The sequence below is a fragment of the Sinohyriopsis cumingii genome, chromosome 11, assembly GCF_028554795.1.
Source record: "Sinohyriopsis cumingii isolate HCF-2022 chromosome 11, ASM2855479v2, whole genome shotgun sequence".
NCBI lineage: Eukaryota > Metazoa > Mollusca > Bivalvia > Unionida > Unionidae > Sinohyriopsis > Sinohyriopsis cumingii.
Window position 1 is genome coordinate 24547534 of NC_142971.1, and position 18623 is coordinate 24566156.

Genomic DNA, 18623 nt, shown 5'->3' on the forward strand with positions numbered 1-18623 from the left:
TTCCCAATTGTATGTATCCAGGATCCACCAACCTTCTGGAGCCAGGTTAGCAGTTTCTCAGATTGCTGACTGCAAACAATTTACTTTTCAAAGATTGTTTTGATGCTGATTTAGTGGTTAGGTGGTGTTATTTCTTAATACTACAGCTTGTGTCATTGTTTTGAGTGTTCAAAACTAAAAAGCATTTGTCTCTGTGAGTACTTTGTTCACAGTTTGGTTGATGTTACAGAATTGTAGCAAGCACATGCAATGTTTATGATCTGATGTTTAGCTGATAAGAGACATATGATTACTGCTTGGCAGTCAGTTAAATGGACAAAAGTATGTGCTTTCAAGTCACTCTCTGAAGTAGGATATTTTGATCTATGTCGTCTATTTCAAGATGACTAGAGGATTATTGTGAAGCGGATAAAAGTAGTGTTCGCAAATCCTTCAGCAGGGGTCAAACTAGACTTGAATTTTAGGGTTAAGTGACTTCTCCTTTTGGACAGAACAGGGAGAAATGTGAGCAAAGTAAGAAACTATATATATATATATATATATATATATATATATATATATATATATATATATATATATATATATATATATATATATATAATACAAACAACTCGGCTGGTGGGCCTATGGCATTTCCACCATGGAGTGGCTGATTGGCATTATTTTGACAATACAGTATAACTTTAAAAAGAGGACAACAGAAGCTGTACATTGTTAGGCATTGGTTAAGCATCAGTTTCTTCACCATTTTTTTCTTCTTATTTAGAAAAAAAAGAGTAAACTCTGAATACAACCTTGAGTCCTTGACTCTACAACTCCATTTATACATTTGAAAGCTAAATCATCAGTAACATAATATTTAGACTGAACTTTCTACGAGTTGTGTATTTTCCTGATTATAATTGCCAAAAGGTTTACAAAAAGGGACATTGCAGTAAAGTGGTACTTCCCAGACACAGTGATGTCTGACATTATTTCCCCATGACACTTTCACTTACGGTTCCAAACTGAACACAAACGGCTGTTTGCAAAATCTGAAGGTTCAAAACACAAGTTTGTATGTTTTTATCATCAAAGAATAAGTTGCAGAAATGGGGCAGTGATAGTTGTCTGAATAACTTAAGAAAGAGTTAATGGTCAATCAGCTTTCAAAACACATGCCTTTGAATGTGTAAGAGTTTATTTGTCTGCGCAGTTGATATAAATACCAGGTATTTGATGGCATAAAGCCTGCATTTCCCCTTAAGCTACACTTTAACACAGGAACCAACCTGGCTATGGTGAAAGAGCATCTCATAAAGATGGTCATTCACTGTACCTCTAAAAAAGCACAGGGCAAAGTCTTTTCGCTCTCTTAACAGAAGAGAGTGAAGTTTACAATTTTGTAGGCTACTTCATCATGGAGAATGACCCTTGCTTCAGTTGTTAGTACAAATATATCTTTCGTTTCATCATTCATGCTTTTACTCTACGTACTCATTTCCTGTACGTTTCCAGCTACATGTACATATCTGCATTTTCTCTTATAACTATATCTGCATTCTAATTCTTTCCAAGGCCAAATACAGAACTATGTGTTTCCAGTTTACAAACCGATCCTCTCTTTGCCAACCCTAGCATTTTTTTCCCATGGTTAAAAAAGATATTTAAAAAATCACATTAAATATATGTTTTTTTTTAAAAAAGCCACCTGCCAGTCCTGATTTTAAAACTAGTGTAATAAGAAACACATTTTTTTCATGGCATTGAGAAACTACTCTTTGGATATGATAACATAGGATTTTAAAAAGCCACGCAACTTTCCACCCCACCTGGAAATTTTATATGCTTCACTGAATATATAGTATTAATAAAGCTTGCATGTCTTTGGCTTTCTGATAATGTTATGTAAAATTTGATTGTGAAAAAAGAAACTGCCCAATAATATACAGGGACAGCAACACATACAACTCATTGCCAACCATGCTCTCTCTCTCTCTCTATCTCTCTCTCTCTCTCTCTCTTATTAAATCCTGAATGCTGCTGTTTATCATAATTTTAAAGCTTGGGAAGGAAATAAAATGATTTTTATAAAAAGCTGTCTAATGTAAACCATTCTTTGAAATATTCAAGATGTTAGGTTTAGATGATGTTCAGATATTCAGTGTAGAGTCAGGAGATGCCACTTCTTAATTCAGCCAAAGAAAGTTTTTTTTAATTCTGATCTTTTTCTGGAGTGCTCCGAAAGTAGTGATGTGATACATTTGACAAATTCCGTTAGAGATTAATAATAACATTTGCATGTGGCACACAAATTGATTTGAGAGGGAATGAAGATAGGCAGGCCTACTTTTTTTAAGTGGATTTGAAAAGAAAAAGCATGCATTAGAAACAAATAAGACTGCTGAATATTGCTGATCAGCTGGGTTGCTAGAATGTACATTGAAGGTTGAACTTGGCCAGAAGACAATCTGACAGAGTGGTATTAACATCTCATGTTTATAACAGTGATGCCATCAACTCTTGTTTGCCAGTTTTCCACTGAAATGTATTCACCCATGGCTGTCACCAATGAAGGTCAGATTAATTCATACACATGTGAAAAATGGTAGGATTTTTCAGTTTGAGGGAGAAATTACATGGCACATACAGTGTAATAAGATGAAACATCAGTATTATTTGGTTTTAATGGAACCCAATGATATCGATCAGATGATATGGAATATACGACTTTTTGCACATAACAGCGGCATTGGGGCTTTAAAACTTTTTACAGCTTGCTTATTGCGGTCATATACAGTAACCATGCCAATTACACTACTCTCTTGACAGCTCATACAGTGTGTGTATATATATATATATATATATATATATATATATATATATATATATATATTATCGTGTGCAGTGCGTGCTCAGCCATTTAACACAGTCATCATCAGCAACGTTCAGAGCCTGCAGTCCACTGGTAAACTTCATCAGTGGACAGTTGTTCACAATGTGTGACATGGTATGAAGAGCTCCACAGCAACAGGAAGAATTAGCGGCCTGGTCCCTGGTCCCATCGGACAACGTTGACTGCACAACGACCCTGTCTTGTCCGAAAGCGCTTCAGTATGGTCCATAGATGACGTGGAAGGTTGAAGCCAGGAGGCAGACAGATGGCTCAGCTACAAGGGAGTGGTTTACAACATCTGTTGAAGACCTCTCAACACTCCATGCCAAAATAGCTGTCATATCCTCTGGCAACTGACCTAACTAGATTGGGCATTTCAAAGTCAAGCGGGCTGCTGGCTGTGAGGTGATGTCCATGTACAGTGGAAGTTTCTCACTGGCATAGACCTTAGCCAACATTTTTGTGGTTGCTTTCTGGTGATGCAGATGTGGAGGAGGAGTATTGCTGAATACTGGCAGCCATGGTAAAGGAGTAGGACATAGTGTTCCAGAGATTATGCACATTGTTGTGTTCAGCTGGACAACAATTAACTTATTGTGGGATGATCGAGCCCTGACAGGAGCGCAATACTCGGCTGTTGAATAACAGGGCCAGTGCTGATGTCTTGAGTATCTGAGCACTAGCGCCCAAGGTTGACTCAGCCAGTTTGCGGAGTTGGTTGTTTCAAGTGCTAAGTTTTGCAGGAGGTTTCTTCAGTTGGTTGTAGAATGTCAGTGATCTGTCCAGAGTCAAACCAAGGTATGTTGGTGTTTGGTCGTGTTTTATTTGCTGCCCATTGAGGAGGATGCAAATTTCATTGTTCGCCTTTGCATTGTTAAGGTGGAAGATGCTGGAGACTGTCTTTATTGCACTTGGCTGTAGATACCATTTCTTGAAGAAGTCTTTCATATCCTCCAGGTCCTTGTTCAGCTCAACAAATGAGTGACTTTGGGTCCCGAGGTCAATGTCATCTGCAAAGGAACAGTTCAATAGTCTCAACTATCCAGCTCGGCAATACTCTGGAAATTTTAAACAGCAGCCCTGCATGCCAGACCATGTCTAATGCCACTGTTAGATCCAGAAAAACAACTCCAGTTTTAAAGTTCCTCAGAAACCAGTTTTCAAAAAATGTAAACAGGGCAAGGACTTGATCACAAGTGCTGAAGCCTGCCTGTTCATCAGTTATGATAATGTTACGTGTTTAGGCTCTAATAAACAGTAACAAAAGAAAGAGTGAAAATAACAAGCTTTGAAAATAATAACAAAGAAGTTATTTCCCTGGAAAAAACACTGTAAAAATGAAAAAATTAAGAACTTATGGTTTTGAGAATTAAATCCAAACATAATCCACAATTTAAATTTTAGAAGTCCTAGTAATGAAATGTTCTAATGAATTCCAAGTTTGAGTCCCGGCGAAAAATCCAAAATGGAAGGCGATGACGTATGCTGTAATCAGTATGGTGCTCTAGAGTCTATGGTTCTTTGTTATTCCACAGACAGTAATATTCTGTTGTTTTGAATTTCCAAATAAAATTTTAAAAAATGTCTGTCCAAGAATTCTGTATCAGCACTCAAATATTTCCAGGAAAAAGAATTAATCTTTTAGAATCCAAATAATTTGAATAAAAATTAAATTTTAACTCCAAACTGTCACAACAAAAGGAACACCTTTATGTCCCAGTGTTTAGAACCCTGACTGAATATCTCTATAGACAAAGGTTATACAGTAACTTAAGATGCGAAACAGATTCCCGGATGCGGGTCAACTCTCAAGAATTTTGAGAACAGCATAGAAGTAATTATGTCTAAAGGCATTTAGTCCCAGTCAGCCTCAATTTCACTATTATCATTCACACATTAAGAATGGATTAAAAAAAGAAGTTGTTTACTTGATTCTCAGTCAAGGTCAGGAACTAGGTCAGCATAAAATACAAAGTTCGGTGTTTGCAACTAACAGTCAGGTCAGGTCAAACTGGAAAATATCAAATTCCTAGTAAACAAAATTTCATTGCTTTGACATGTAATGAAATTAAAAATAAAAAGATTTTAAAATGTACAAACAATTGAATTAAATCCAATATACATAACAATATTCTTCAAGTCTGAACCAAATCTTTGGAGAATCAGGTGCTCCAGTACTGTAAACAGACTGAAAAGCAAGGAGATGGGCTGATAACTCCACATTGTTGGGATTTTTGCCAGGCTTTGGTATGGCAATAATCTTTGCCTGGTGCCACAAAGTTGGCATGCACTTTTCCCCAACAACCCATGTGTAAAAAGCAGCAAGCCATTCTTTTGCCTTCATGCCAAGATGCTTCAAGAACTCAGGCAGGATGTTGTCATGACCTGCTGCTTTGCCTGATTTAATTCTGCATAACACCGTTTCAAGTTCAAGTACAACAACTCATACCCTGATAACCCACTTATAATTCAGGATCAGGCTTTGATACCATGTATTTTTTTACTAGAAAATACTCTAAAATTGACCATTATTTGTTGAACATGAAGGAATTCACTTTAAAATTTGGTAACTGAAACCTTGATATTGATAGTTTTATCATTAAAAACCATAGTAACAGAAATTTGAGTCAACATTTTCAAATTCTCAACTTTTATTAATAAATATATTTTGTTAAACATTTTATCCAGACAGTATTTTTAATAGACCATAATATCAGTATTTGATGATTTTTTTTTCATTAATGAAAATGCCACAAACTTACTGGAGGCAGCACTTTAATAAATACCCATGAAATAAATTTTGTCAAGTGATATTTGTTTTAGTTCAGCGTGCAGTTTAAGTACAGCATGTATAATCATCATAAATGCAATTTGCCTTCTGTATTTAAACATGAAATATGTCAATCTACTGTAGCAGCTATGTCCATGAGTGTTTTTTGAGAACCTGATTAAGTGCCAGCTCTGTTTTGATCTTTAACTTGCAGAAGCATTTGGTGTATAGTTACTCAATTAAAAGTAGACCTGCTTTGTATTATCACATTAATTATGTATTTGTATCAAATTGAATGACATGGCTAGAACAAAAGACAAGTTGAAAGACGTGCAAATTCTTCCCGTGGAAGAACGTGCAGTTGTGTGCCAGGTCACCTCTTTTCAATTGATCAAACGCTTACAAAATACTGTTATGGAAGTGCGGTAGTATAACTTAATGAACTTAAAATAGCCTTCTCATTCAGAAATGTGATCAAAGACAGCAAGGCAATCGAGCAGAATGAGTGCTTAGTGAATAAAAAGCGAGTTCCAGAGTTTGTAATGTACTTATAATAACTGAATTGGCACTCGTTGGTTTGCTTAAGGATGAGTAGGAATTTCAATATTTGATGCAATGAACTCATGGCATCATTATTCAACTAATACAAAAAAAATATTTTAAATTGGGTTTCATTGTTTAAGGATTTTTTTGTAAATAAACATCCCTTTTTTTAAATAAAAAAGAAGAAATATTTTGTTGTAAATCAACAAAAGCAATGATATAATACACATTGTTTTTGCACAGATGTGATGCTTGTTGAAACTTTTGGAGTACTGTTGCAAATGATCTTTCAGATGTTGGGTATCTTGCAAATACATATAATTTATACAACTAAGTGAACAGCTTCATAAAAAATGTTCATTATGGACAGTTATTCCAAATGCAATTATGACACAAGTATTCAGCCAGTAAATAGCCTATCACACACAAACCCCACCACCTTACCCCAGTTGGTTTTTATTTATGTCCAGCACAGGTGACATCCCCTTATTATAGTTTTATGTTCCTTGGTAATTCACACCTTCACTTACAGTACCATTGACCCCAATGTCCACAAGTTATCAAGGGAGAGGCATATTTTCTTGTACCTGTGCTTGTTAGCACAACAAAGTACATGCATATTTTTCTTTGGGACCCATAGTTGCAGCAGAGAATGTGGCGGAGAGGAGCACATACTATAAATAGATCTCTGTCACTGATAGTGAAGTTGTTACATTTTGTACTGTTTTTTTCCCTCTCTGAAATGATTGTAATATTTGTAATTCATTTTAAAGTATACCCAAGTACTAGTAACACAAAAGCAATTGAATATTGTTCAAGCATGAATATTTTTTTAAAATGGAAAATAAAAAAAGTTTGGCCCCAAATTGTTGAATGTGAAGAAATTCATGATCAAAATTTGTAACTGAAATATTATTATATTGCTTGATTTGTCATCGAGAACAGTAGGTAGGACCTGGAAATTTGAATCAACATTTTGAAATTCTCAACTTTAATAAGAAGTTGTATATTTTGTTAAATTTTCATTCCAAAAAACATTCTTTGTACACCATAAATAACAGTACTCTGCAAACAAAACAAAATGCAGTGACATTAGTACACAGTGTTTTCTTGTACATGTGAAAGTTGTTGAAACCAGGTGGAATAATGGTAACTATCTTCGAGAGGTTGGACAGAAAAAGTAACTACTGCATTAAAAAAGCTCCTTACTGATAATTGCTCCCAATGTGATTATAAAATGAGTATTTAGCCATTAAACTAAACAGCCCAGTTATCCACATCCCACCCCAGCAGTTTTCTCAAGTTTAGCAGGGATACTATCCTTTATATTTGCAGGTCCCTCTGTAACTCATGCCCTCACTTACACAGTAAAACCTTTTATGAAAAAACGGTCTCTCAAGACAAGTGGTCTCGTAACAGTTTTATACAAAAGGACCAATTTCCAAGGTCCAGTTTCAAAACAATTTAAAGAAAAATGACCACAATTATTGTACATATATTCTATTCTTCATTAATAGCTCTTGCTAAAATATTGTATGCATTAATCTGAAACAAAATTATATAGCAACAAAGATATACTTACACTTGAAGATCACATGTGCATGTAATCGTATATGAGATCATTTCGGATTTACATATTTTCCTTTATAACACCCTAAATTTGTTTACTGACATTTAAACCACTATTTTGCGAGTGATCTGCAATTTTTCACCTCTTTCAGTTACAATACAGTGGAACCTGTCTTGAAAGACCACCCCTTCTGCCAAAACATAATGGTCTCTCATGACAGGTGGTCTCTCATAACAGGTTATAACACTATATAATCTCTAAATCTGTACATGGAAAACCTGGTCTCTCAAGACAGGCGGTCTCTCATAGCAGTGGTCTCTCAAGACAGGTTTTACTGTAATTATTTTCTCCAGCATTAAAATTTGTCTTTTTTTAGTTTGAAGTTCTTCCATTGTTATTAAGGTGCTAGTTGTTAACATTATTTGTGCTCATTTGTAATATCGACTGTAAAGATGGCTTTGACTAGGATTTGGGGAAATATGAAAAATCTATTGATGGACATTGCATATCTAACAATTAATGAAATAAAAAGAAGCAGCTATCTCATCGAGAAGCAGAATCATTTACTCAGAGACAAAAGTCAATGGCTTAATTCAAAGAAGACATACAGGAATTAACTCTATAAACAAAGTGTGTAACCCTGTCACACAAACTTGAATAGACGACAGCTTTGTGATTGGTAATGTAATCACTGTAACATGTTTGAAAAATAAAAAGAACAAACATCACAAGTCCTTAACACTATCAATCGAATCCTGCAATTGATTCTCACTTGCTGGTTTAATAGACAAAAACCTTGTTCACCCCCAGGCAATACGGATGAACTCTCAAGACAAAACAATATATGCGGCACTACAATGGCAATTTGCGACATGTACATTAGCCTGGTTTAAGGACTGTACCATCTCTCACTGTATACAAACCAGTAGCCAGACTCAATTTTTTTGTTATTTTTGTTTGTTTGTTTTGTCTTTTTATGTTCTTTTAAACTGGAACAGTCTTTACTATTCAAGCAGTTGTTATAAAGATCAGAGGTGTCTGTCTCTGTTCTCACAATATGGTCATTACTAGAGATACTGGGTCTTCCACATATATATGAGTGTTAGCAATGAAAAGGTCGTGAACCAGGCTAAGTTTTGGAATTATTTACTTGTACTTGAGTCTGGTTTACAATAGAAAATATAAATTCTTCAAGCATACGTAAAATATTTCAAATGGCCGTAGCCAGCCTATTTTATGGTTGGGGTGGGTGGGTGGAACAGTGTAAGCGGTCATTGTTACAGGGATTAAAAAAAGGTTGGTGGAGTTTATCCCCATTTTTTTGCGATGCAGTCATTCATAGCAGTGGTGAAATGCATTTTTTGCCAAGACATCTTGATCACTAGTTGTGTTCAGCAGGTGTTGGCTCACGACAGCTTTTATATAACAAAATCATTCTGTGCGTCATGATTGTGGTTGGAAGTGACAGGTGGTCGCTTATGGCAGATGTTGCTCCTAAAAGGTTTTACTGTAGTGCAGACTCTGTTTATGGACCCAGTTGTGAACAAGTTTTTATCAAGGGAGTGGTGTATATAGGGAACACATGGCCATATGGTAAAATTTTTTGTAGCAACTTTTAAAGACACATCTTACTGTGTTAGATAATTCTTAATTCTTTTTATAGTTTTTTCATTGCAATGCAGAGAACAGCAAACTACTGGTATTTCAGACCTGCCAACCCTTACAGTTTTGCTTTAAGTCTTTCGAAAATGACCCTTAAACAGAGATCTTGGAAACATTTAATTACGCGTATTTGGACGCCAATTTTTGATCTGGGATGCAGAAAATCACTTACGCGGGAGTCCTCCGTACGCATGTAATAGGTGTGCGGCAAAATTAAAAAACTTTTCAGTTCTGCTTCAGCCACCTGTTTTGTGCGAAAATGTGTTGATCAATTAGCCGTGCTGATATTTACAATGACAGAATTCAGTGACTGAAAGACCCCTTGATGTACATACACGTTGCCATTTTATAAGAGCACATAAAAAAGATCATGATGGAATAGCTGGGCTGCAAGTTCAAAGGCTTTGACTGTCGGCCAGGTGGCAAAGGTACTGATATTTACAGTGATTAAATTCAGAGGCTGAAAGACCCAGAAATGTACATGTGGTCATTTGTAAAGTACATCAAATAAACAACTTTAACTTTTGTTATTGTGTTCATTTCTGAATGTAGCAGAATAAGCAGTACACGTGACCTCAGAATCAAGACATGTTGAGACTTAGACAAAATGCCATTTGTAAGTTGGTGACAAGTCACCTAAAAATGTAAACGTCGCCTTATTCTGTTAGGAAAGCGAAAACGACTTCGCCTTGTGATTATTTAAGAGGTACATTGACTGACCATACCATTTTTTTTAAAAATGCCCTCGCCTTAGCCCTGTTAGTTCTAGTGTTGTAGTGAACTGTATTCATCAAGGCATCAGTAGCTAGGCCTAGTTTTTATATCAATTACGTTGACAAACAAACTCTTGCCCATTCACAAGCATTATGTTTTGATAGCTGATTGACCATTAACCCTTTTCCGAGTAAGGTAGCAACAATCAATTTCCTGTATGATATCCGTTGATGATAAAACATACAAACTTGTGTTTTAAGATCAGAATCGGTGATCTAGATATTTATTAACTGCCTCTTATACACTATTTCGTCATAAAATTAGTTTGAAACTGTAAGTGAACCAGTAGGCCTAACGGGAAATAATGGCAGACTTCGCTAAGTCTGGGATGTACCAGTTTATTAGATTGTCTGTTTTCTTAAATCATCGGCAAGTATATTCAGAAAAAATATACAAATCATTGAAACCAAAGCCTCGGTATTATTTTATTAAAGATTTTACTTTAAAATGCAAATTATGTAGGTCAGAAACGTATGGGACAATGCTATGTTGTAGAATTCATGAGATGCGCTTTAAGGTCTAAGCTGTTGTCTGACTTGACATGTATTTGCGAAAATACGGGAAAAAACAGCAAATCAGATACTATTTATTTTCCTAAAATTACTACAAGTACTTATATAAATAAATAAACCATAAATTTGTGATCCTGTCAATGGACTATTTGTAATGAAGCTATATTATAGTTAGTGATTACATTATGAAAACCTCTCCATCTAAAAATAGATGCACTCATGTCTGTGTTGATTCTGTAGGAAAGATGGGACTGCAACTTTTGATGGTGGGACTCCTATTTTTACCAAAAAGGAGTCCTGGACTCCTAGTTTTAAAATCCCAGCAAGACCTCTGTTAAAGTTCTTATTTATGGAATAAATGCAAAAAGTATGGAAATGTGGGTGTTGCAGTAAATTCAGGGTAAGTGGCTCATACATGTTGGGATTGGAGATTCATTTTAGATTTAGTGGAGTTACTCATGGAACCAGGCTGACTTTACATTAGTACCTCAGACGCTTTTAACTGCACATATTTTATTCATGCAAAATGTCTGTGTGAGCGAACTGCTGATATAAGAATTTAAAATAAATGGCATCCAGCATGTGATATATGGTGAAGACCATAAGCCTCTTAAAAATTATAAATTGCCATTACAAAAGAATAGAAGGAATATTTAGATTACTGTGAATAAAAGTGGAACGACCAACAATTAAACATTGGAAATCACATGTCGATATGAGTATCTGATGGTGGGAGAAACCAATAACATTGTCATGTGAAGTCGAAAAGAACTATGAAAATGACATCAAGTTAAGTGATAGCAAAAAGCTCTGAATGGGGTTTGGAACTAAAGTTTGTGCAACTGTAGAGGTAAATAAGGTGTTATATATATTTAATTTTGCATTGTTTGTTACCTTTTTTAAATTCATTATATGCTATAGATAATTACATTTTGGATTTGACCTTGTCCAAAAATCATTGATTTTGGTTTTGTAAACAACTCTCAGAGTCCAGAACATTGTAAATTCCCCATTGATTTGCCTGTTCTTTACCACATTTTATATTATAATTTCAGTAATAGACTTTCCAATTATAGCTAAGATTTTATCTAATAAACATTTGGAAACTTCCAGAATAAAATTTTCCTTTTGGTAATATATTTAAATAAAAAAAATGCTTATTGTGATCTGAGGTCAAGTCGACGGCTATATAACCTTGTTCATCTAGAAGTTCTTAATTCATGCTATAAGATCTGGGCAGAATCAGTTGTATTATTGTGTCTTGTATTTCATTTGGGCTGGGATTTATTTTTTAAAATTATTTTTTAAAGTTGTTCTCTGGAAATAAAAAGTGCTCAAAAAGAATATTCTTGGAAATAGAGACTTGGATTTTTGGTGAAATTCAAATATATATTCATGTATTGTATTATTGTGATTCATCAGAAGACTTGGCACATCACTATGAAAAGGTCATCACAGGCACATCAACACTAATATTATTATGATGGTCTTAAAACTAAGTAAAAGAAGAGAGCGAAAGCCAACAAGTTTTGTATTTAAAAAAAGAACCTACATTAATGCGAATCAAATTCAAAACTAGTTCAACAAGTTTTATCACCAGTCCTAATGAGTGAAGTTCTCGTTCAATTCCAGTGGTGCTCAAAGTTAGATCCAATGCTGAAGGTGTTGACATCCCTGTAGTCTCAGATGTACTAAAATAACAAATGCCTGAAGTGTGATGATGTGCCAACAGCCTTTTGATGCATCACAGTAATATAAATCAAGATTTCCTTGTCTGATTTCACTGTAATTCCAAGTTAATCTCTTTGTCCAGGAATATTATGGAGCAGTTTGTAAATCCAGATAATAATAATTTGAATAAATAATTCTAGCACAAATCAAATACTGAACACAATAAATGATCCTGCTTCAAGATCTTTCAGCTTGAATGAATAATTTCTAGATAAAGATGATTATATAAAATCTAAGACACCAAAGAAGAGCCAGGATGTGGGACAAAGGTTTATTTCCAGAACAATCCAAGGTCTGTTACTAAAATATTAATAAAGAACATGGTAAACCTAATGTCCTTGACTCAGACCAAGATAAGGAAATTTATGTTTTTAATTTGTTTGCCAATATAAAAACATCAGTATGTCTATTCAAGAACAACATGTCCTTAATTTTGAACAATGTCAAGTTCAAAATACAGTTATCCATAGCATGTAATGAATTTAAAAAAAAAAACCAACCTAACAATTGATGCATTTAAATATGCATAACTCCTTGTCAACTGGATTAAAAATAACAAAAAGCCAACATAATTTAGGGTTGAATGTAAGGCATATTTTTGCCTCTCTTCCCTATCCCAGCCACTGGATTTAACACATTAACCCCTTGTTGTTTTCTTCTGAATATTGAGTAGGAAACACATTTTGAAAGCTATTTCTGAACACATCAACTTCCAGGTGATCTTCCATTAACCTAATGCCTAGTTGTGTTAGAAACATCGTTTTTCATTGGCTATTTGGCTCACGCATGAACAGAAGGGTAAAGGTTGGGTTCTTTTTTTTTAAATTTATTTTTTTTTGTGCTTAACGGACCCATTATTTTTGTATCGAGACCACTCTTTATTCCAAATGCCCATCTTGTCCTACTTGTTTGCAAAAGTTCATCTGTCTGTTTGCAGTTCATACCGGTCTGCCTTAGATCTGAGACCAAAAAGTCTCAAATCCGGCCACAAAATCGGATTCCCATCACAAGCGACTTTTGTGTGGGAAAAAATTGGGTCCAAAAAATGAGGTTTTTCCCTCTGTATTTTGTAGTGCAAATAGAACTTCCAGATTATTTGGTATTATTGTAGAGCTACATGTCTACCTTTCTATAATACCACCCACTTTAGTATATCATATTTGACCTTGATGCTACAGAGCTTGGCAGTAGACTACTACCTCCTGCCACGTAAAGGTATTGCCAGGGGTTAATGTGTTAAAAAACAAACAAAAAAACCCCACTAAAAACAAATCAAAAACAATGTCATTATAAAATCATTGACCTCTTAGCAAAATCTTGCAGTGCCAAGGTGACACATAAGCACAGTAAGTAATGTACTTGCAGTGCCTGAATGCACAAGCACTTTATTTTATTTTCTGAACTGTACATTTACTGATAGAGTTAAAGCATCAGTGTGGTGTTTATCAAAAGACTGAATAAGTTTGGCAATATTATTGTGAGCATCACATTTGCTCTTTTTTACATTCGGAAGGGAGTTATATCTACAAAAGCTCAATAATCCAGAATCATTGGTATAGCATACATACTACACACACACACACACACACACACACATATATATATATATAAAAGGCTTTTCATTCTCAAAATCATAAATGCTGTACAAACTACGAGGTTTGTTGCTTATTATTGCAGGGTTCTTCTTTGGATTTTCAAAGGACTTTTTTTCTTGGAAAAGGTTGTTTTAGTAATGATAGTTTTTTCCCCATACATGTGCATTGTCATGTCAGCAGATTTCAAATGCTGTTTCCATGTGAAATATTTAGAATTAAGCCAAAGAGCAATCTATGTGGGATTCTGGTGACCTGACAAACCATGTTTTTCTTGCTGGCCTTACAGATTTTGGCAGAATAAAAAAGGATATAACAATGATCAAAGTTTATTTCAGGGTGCGAAGGACACTTGTTTTCTTGTTTATAGTTCACTTAAATCAGTCTGGATAAGCAAGTACAAACAAAATTACTGGTACCTACAGTGTACCTGCCTGCTTACCCTAAAAATGTTTTTTCATTGTAGCCAGAACCACACATTTGTCTTCTTTAGCCTTGTAACAAACAAATGAAAAAATAAGCAGTTGATAATTGAGATGAATGTTTTTTGATATAGTGATTCTGTATTCATTTACATTGCCATTTTTTAATTTTGTGTGCAGCTAGAATGAATCAAGGAAGAGATTACACTTTCTTTGATCTATTAATTTATGTAATTCTTTACATCCATTTGATACAGTATCAATATATTTTCCATGTTGCTGGACATATAAATGTAAACAAGTAATCATTTTTTCATCTTTAAGCAAAATAGCATGCTACATTCATTTTTTTATTAAAAAGATTTTAACAGATTTCTTCACCGCAGATTTATGTTCAAAATCCTTAATTTTTGCACCTGGTGTTCCTTGGGTTGCCATCGCATGTTTCCTTCTTTAGTTGCAACACCATATGCATCAAGGTAATAATGTTCCATTGTTTTCTATGATGTTTGGCATCCTGTTTTCTCTATCAAAGCTACATGCATGTACTGATTTCTATTAGCCATTCCTGCAAGAATCATTATCATCTGCAGCCTTTGTGTTATGTGAAGTTTTCATTTTAAAAGTACATTTAGGATGTGACTCAAAAAGGAATAAGTACATGACCCCTGAAAACAGCTGACCTTAAAATGATTAACATGGGAGTTTTTATTCCTCATGCAAACAAAATGATTGAAAAAAATCCGGGCACTAGATGTGGTATATGATAAATTGCACGAGTTCCAAACATCAAGTAAGGATTTCTGATATGATCAATGAAAACCATTTTGATTAACAAATACAGGTGTAAAATCAAATGCACATATAATTAGTCTTTTTGATCGAAAATGATCATTAGGAACCAACAGTATATTAATAGGTGTCTTAATTTCTTTGTCTGGGAAGATATAACCTATGTGGTTTCACCCCTTACAATCACAGCAGCTTTATACAGTTGGGTCAGATAAAATCAAATAGATCAGATAAAATCAAATAGGTCAGATAAAATCAAATTTTGATGACAGAAGAAAAGACTTGCATGTTGTATGAATTTTCATTCATCCAGAGCTAAACAGTATGTGTACTTTTATGTGAATTTCGGTGTGCTGGAGAAAGCTGTGTTGGTACATAATGAGGACATGCAATGTGGCTGATAGCTGCCATCTTTAAAACCTTGTTATTGGTATTCCTGAATGGAAAGACATATCAGTCATGGAGATTTCTCGGGAAGACTTCTTATGGTTTTTAGTTAGTTTTGGGTAAAAACTGTGATGATCTGGTACCCTTTATGACCATTTTGGTGAAAATCTTATCACTAATCCTTCTACATGTCACATTAACTTTGGGTTTTCACTCAAAGCCTTGTGATGTGTGGTTGGTACATGTACTGTATAAAAATTTTAGATCCAGAATGGTCATTTATTGGTGAGTTGCATATCAGTCGTGATGCATGTTCTGCAATACAGTGCATTATCAATATGTATATCAACTTCATGGTCTTTCCATCTTTAGAAGGTACTGTCGTTGGTAGATAGGGCCATTTTATTTGTGTTGACATGGTTGTATTTCCATTATGCTGACTATTTTTTCAGATACAATACAGCAATTGTGATTTTCTTTAAAATTAATAGATCCATATCTCAGTTAAAGAAAAGGCTCATTTCTTGGTAACTCTGCAACTTGGAAGACCAGACAAATCTAAGTTAGAGGGGTCACAACTGTTTACATAATTTGCCTGAAATTCTGGTTTTGTAGCTTCAGATTCAGCCACTTAGCAATGATGATGGTAAACGTCATGATGATTTCACAGCACATTCAAAATTAGTAAATTCGTTTTTAAAATTTGGATTTTTCTTCTCATCACTAGATGTAGCCTTCTTAGTGAACAAGTTTTAGACCAAATGTATGTTTTGCTTGTCCAGTACAGATGAGCCAATTGTGATAAAACTTTCTAGGTGACTTAGTTCCAAGGCCATTGGAGTTGAGAGCTTTGCCCATTCGGGCTGATTCAGCAGTTGGATTTGAACCTGCAGTCTTTTGATCATGTGTGCATCATGCCAATCATTGAGCTTCTGTGGTTTCCTTAACTTTTGTGACAAATAAGAAAAGGTTTTTGAACCTGCAGTCACAGTGATAATATCTTTTCTTTCGTTTTCAGAAACTTGGTGTTCCAGTAAATACTTTGAATCAGTCAAGTGTCCTAGCTCTACGAAATGCTTTCGCAGATGAGTTACATTTACCAATTGAAAATGTGGGCATCGACAAAATTCGGGTAAGGCCAATTCAATAAAGATTACTCATTCAGCTTTGCTTGTTCCGCATTTCTCTGAAGGTGGGATAAATCCATTTATCATATGATGTTGTTTGGGGTTTAACATAATTTTTCAGCACAGGACATGGCTGCCAGTTTAACTGGCGGAGGAAGAATATGGGAAAACCCTGGGAAGAGCCAATGACCCATGGAAAGCTAACAATAAGCTTTTTTAAACACCCACATTGACTGAGCCCAAGACTTGAATACACACAAAGACAAAATGGCAGTGATCAGTAAAGGCAAGCACTTTAAACCATTTGACTACTTGGGGTCCCCCATTTATTACATATTGTAAACATATTAAGTGATGCCATGCACAGATTGACCATGCTATAGCACACTCCATTATAGTCCTACCCACTTATATCAACATCACTTACATTGACCAGCCACCTATTTCGACAAAAAAGCAAAGTCCCAGTCCCTGGTCTACTGTTACTACCAAAATTGTCATGCTTATGTCAATGTCAAGATAAAAAATAAATGTACCTGTTGACAGAAGCCCTTGGTCCCAGCTTGAACAAATCCTGTTTTCTAATCATTTATGTCAACAAGCTGCCAGTTCCGACCCATACTTTATTCAACAATTAGTTGATCTTGCTGCCAGGCTTTAATTTTCCCACCTAATTATTTATGTCAGCAAGCGGCCAGATCAGACCTGTACTTTATTCAACAATTAGTTGATCTTGCCACCAGGCTTTAATATTGGGGTCAGATATATAAAAAAAAGGCTTTTGTTTGGTCTTATCAAGTTTCATTTCTGTATTTATATTTACCATGGCTACCAATGGCAGTTTTCAAGGACTTTCAAAAGCTTTCAAGGAGTGTTGTCATTTGTATTCCCTTAGATAAATTCAATGAGTTTTTGGGCAATAGTATTTCACAGTGGTTTTGTCTTCATGTACTCAAAATTTCCATTGTTTGTTTTCTCAAAGTGTAAATGCTACTCACTGACGACAGGTCACCCCTTACTGACGAATTTAACTTGTATCTTTTTTTTCAGACCCCCCCCCCCCCATACTTATCTCGACAATATTTCCTCGGGGCTGAGGATGTCGACATAAATGGGTAGGACTGTATAGCACGAATTTGGATATAGCGTGATTGTGGCATGGCTCCTAAAAATTTCATATACATTTAATTTTCTTGTAACTATGTGAAAAACATTTATTTCTTGTAAGTATGAAAAATAAAGTGTAAAAAGTTTATTATCTTTTTGGGGGTAGAAAAATATTTTTTCATCTTAAAAGTATGAAAAATAACATGTAAAAATTTTATTCAGGGATTGCGCTGTCCTTACCAAAGTTGCAAATTGTGATTTGTTTTTCTTCCTAATAAGTACAAAATATGCCATCTGTGAATTTCTTTGCAATGTTGTTGGCTGTTTAAACTTGTATATTTGGTTTGAAATGGAGAAATTCAGAGGCACCATGTAAGTAATTCTGCAAACTTGTTTTAAAATGTACTGGAATCTATCTATTGTTTCATAAACATATTATTAGTTCATAATGACAAGCCATCTTAGTGCATTATTATATCATCATTCGCTTTTGCTGACATAGTCATGCTACTGGGACTAACTACTAATGACCAACATTTGAAGACAGGAACAAGCGACCAAACATTGGCTACTAATTCTTTTTTTCTAAAATGTACCCAGAAAAAATAGTTTTGCTGAAACTTCAGTGAAAACTGATTACCTTTGTAGCACAGATTGTTCTGCATAAATACTAAGCAGATGAGAAAAAAAATCCATCTCAATCAATGTTCCACAATTATTTGGTGTTGCCACCAAAACATGGATTTGTTTGGTCCTCCA

The 18623-nt window shown here is 34.9% G+C and overlaps 1 protein-coding gene across 4 annotated transcripts in view; it reads left to right on the forward strand.

The window, feature by feature from the left end:
- Positions 1 to 18623, forward strand: part of LOC149787795 (receptor-type tyrosine-protein phosphatase R-like) — a 160566-nt gene that overhangs the window by 19183 nt on the left and 122760 nt on the right. For all 4 annotated transcript variants that reach the window (XR_016424101.1, XR_016424103.1, XR_016424102.1 and 1 more), the window contains exon 3: positions 16649 to 16762. Coding sequence is in view for 1 of the 4 variants with exons in the window: in XM_089974000.1 (XP_089830126.1) it covers positions 16649 to 16762 (114 nt within the window). In the remaining 3 variants the exon portion in view is untranslated. The remainder of the gene's footprint in view (positions 1 to 16648; positions 16763 to 18623) is intronic.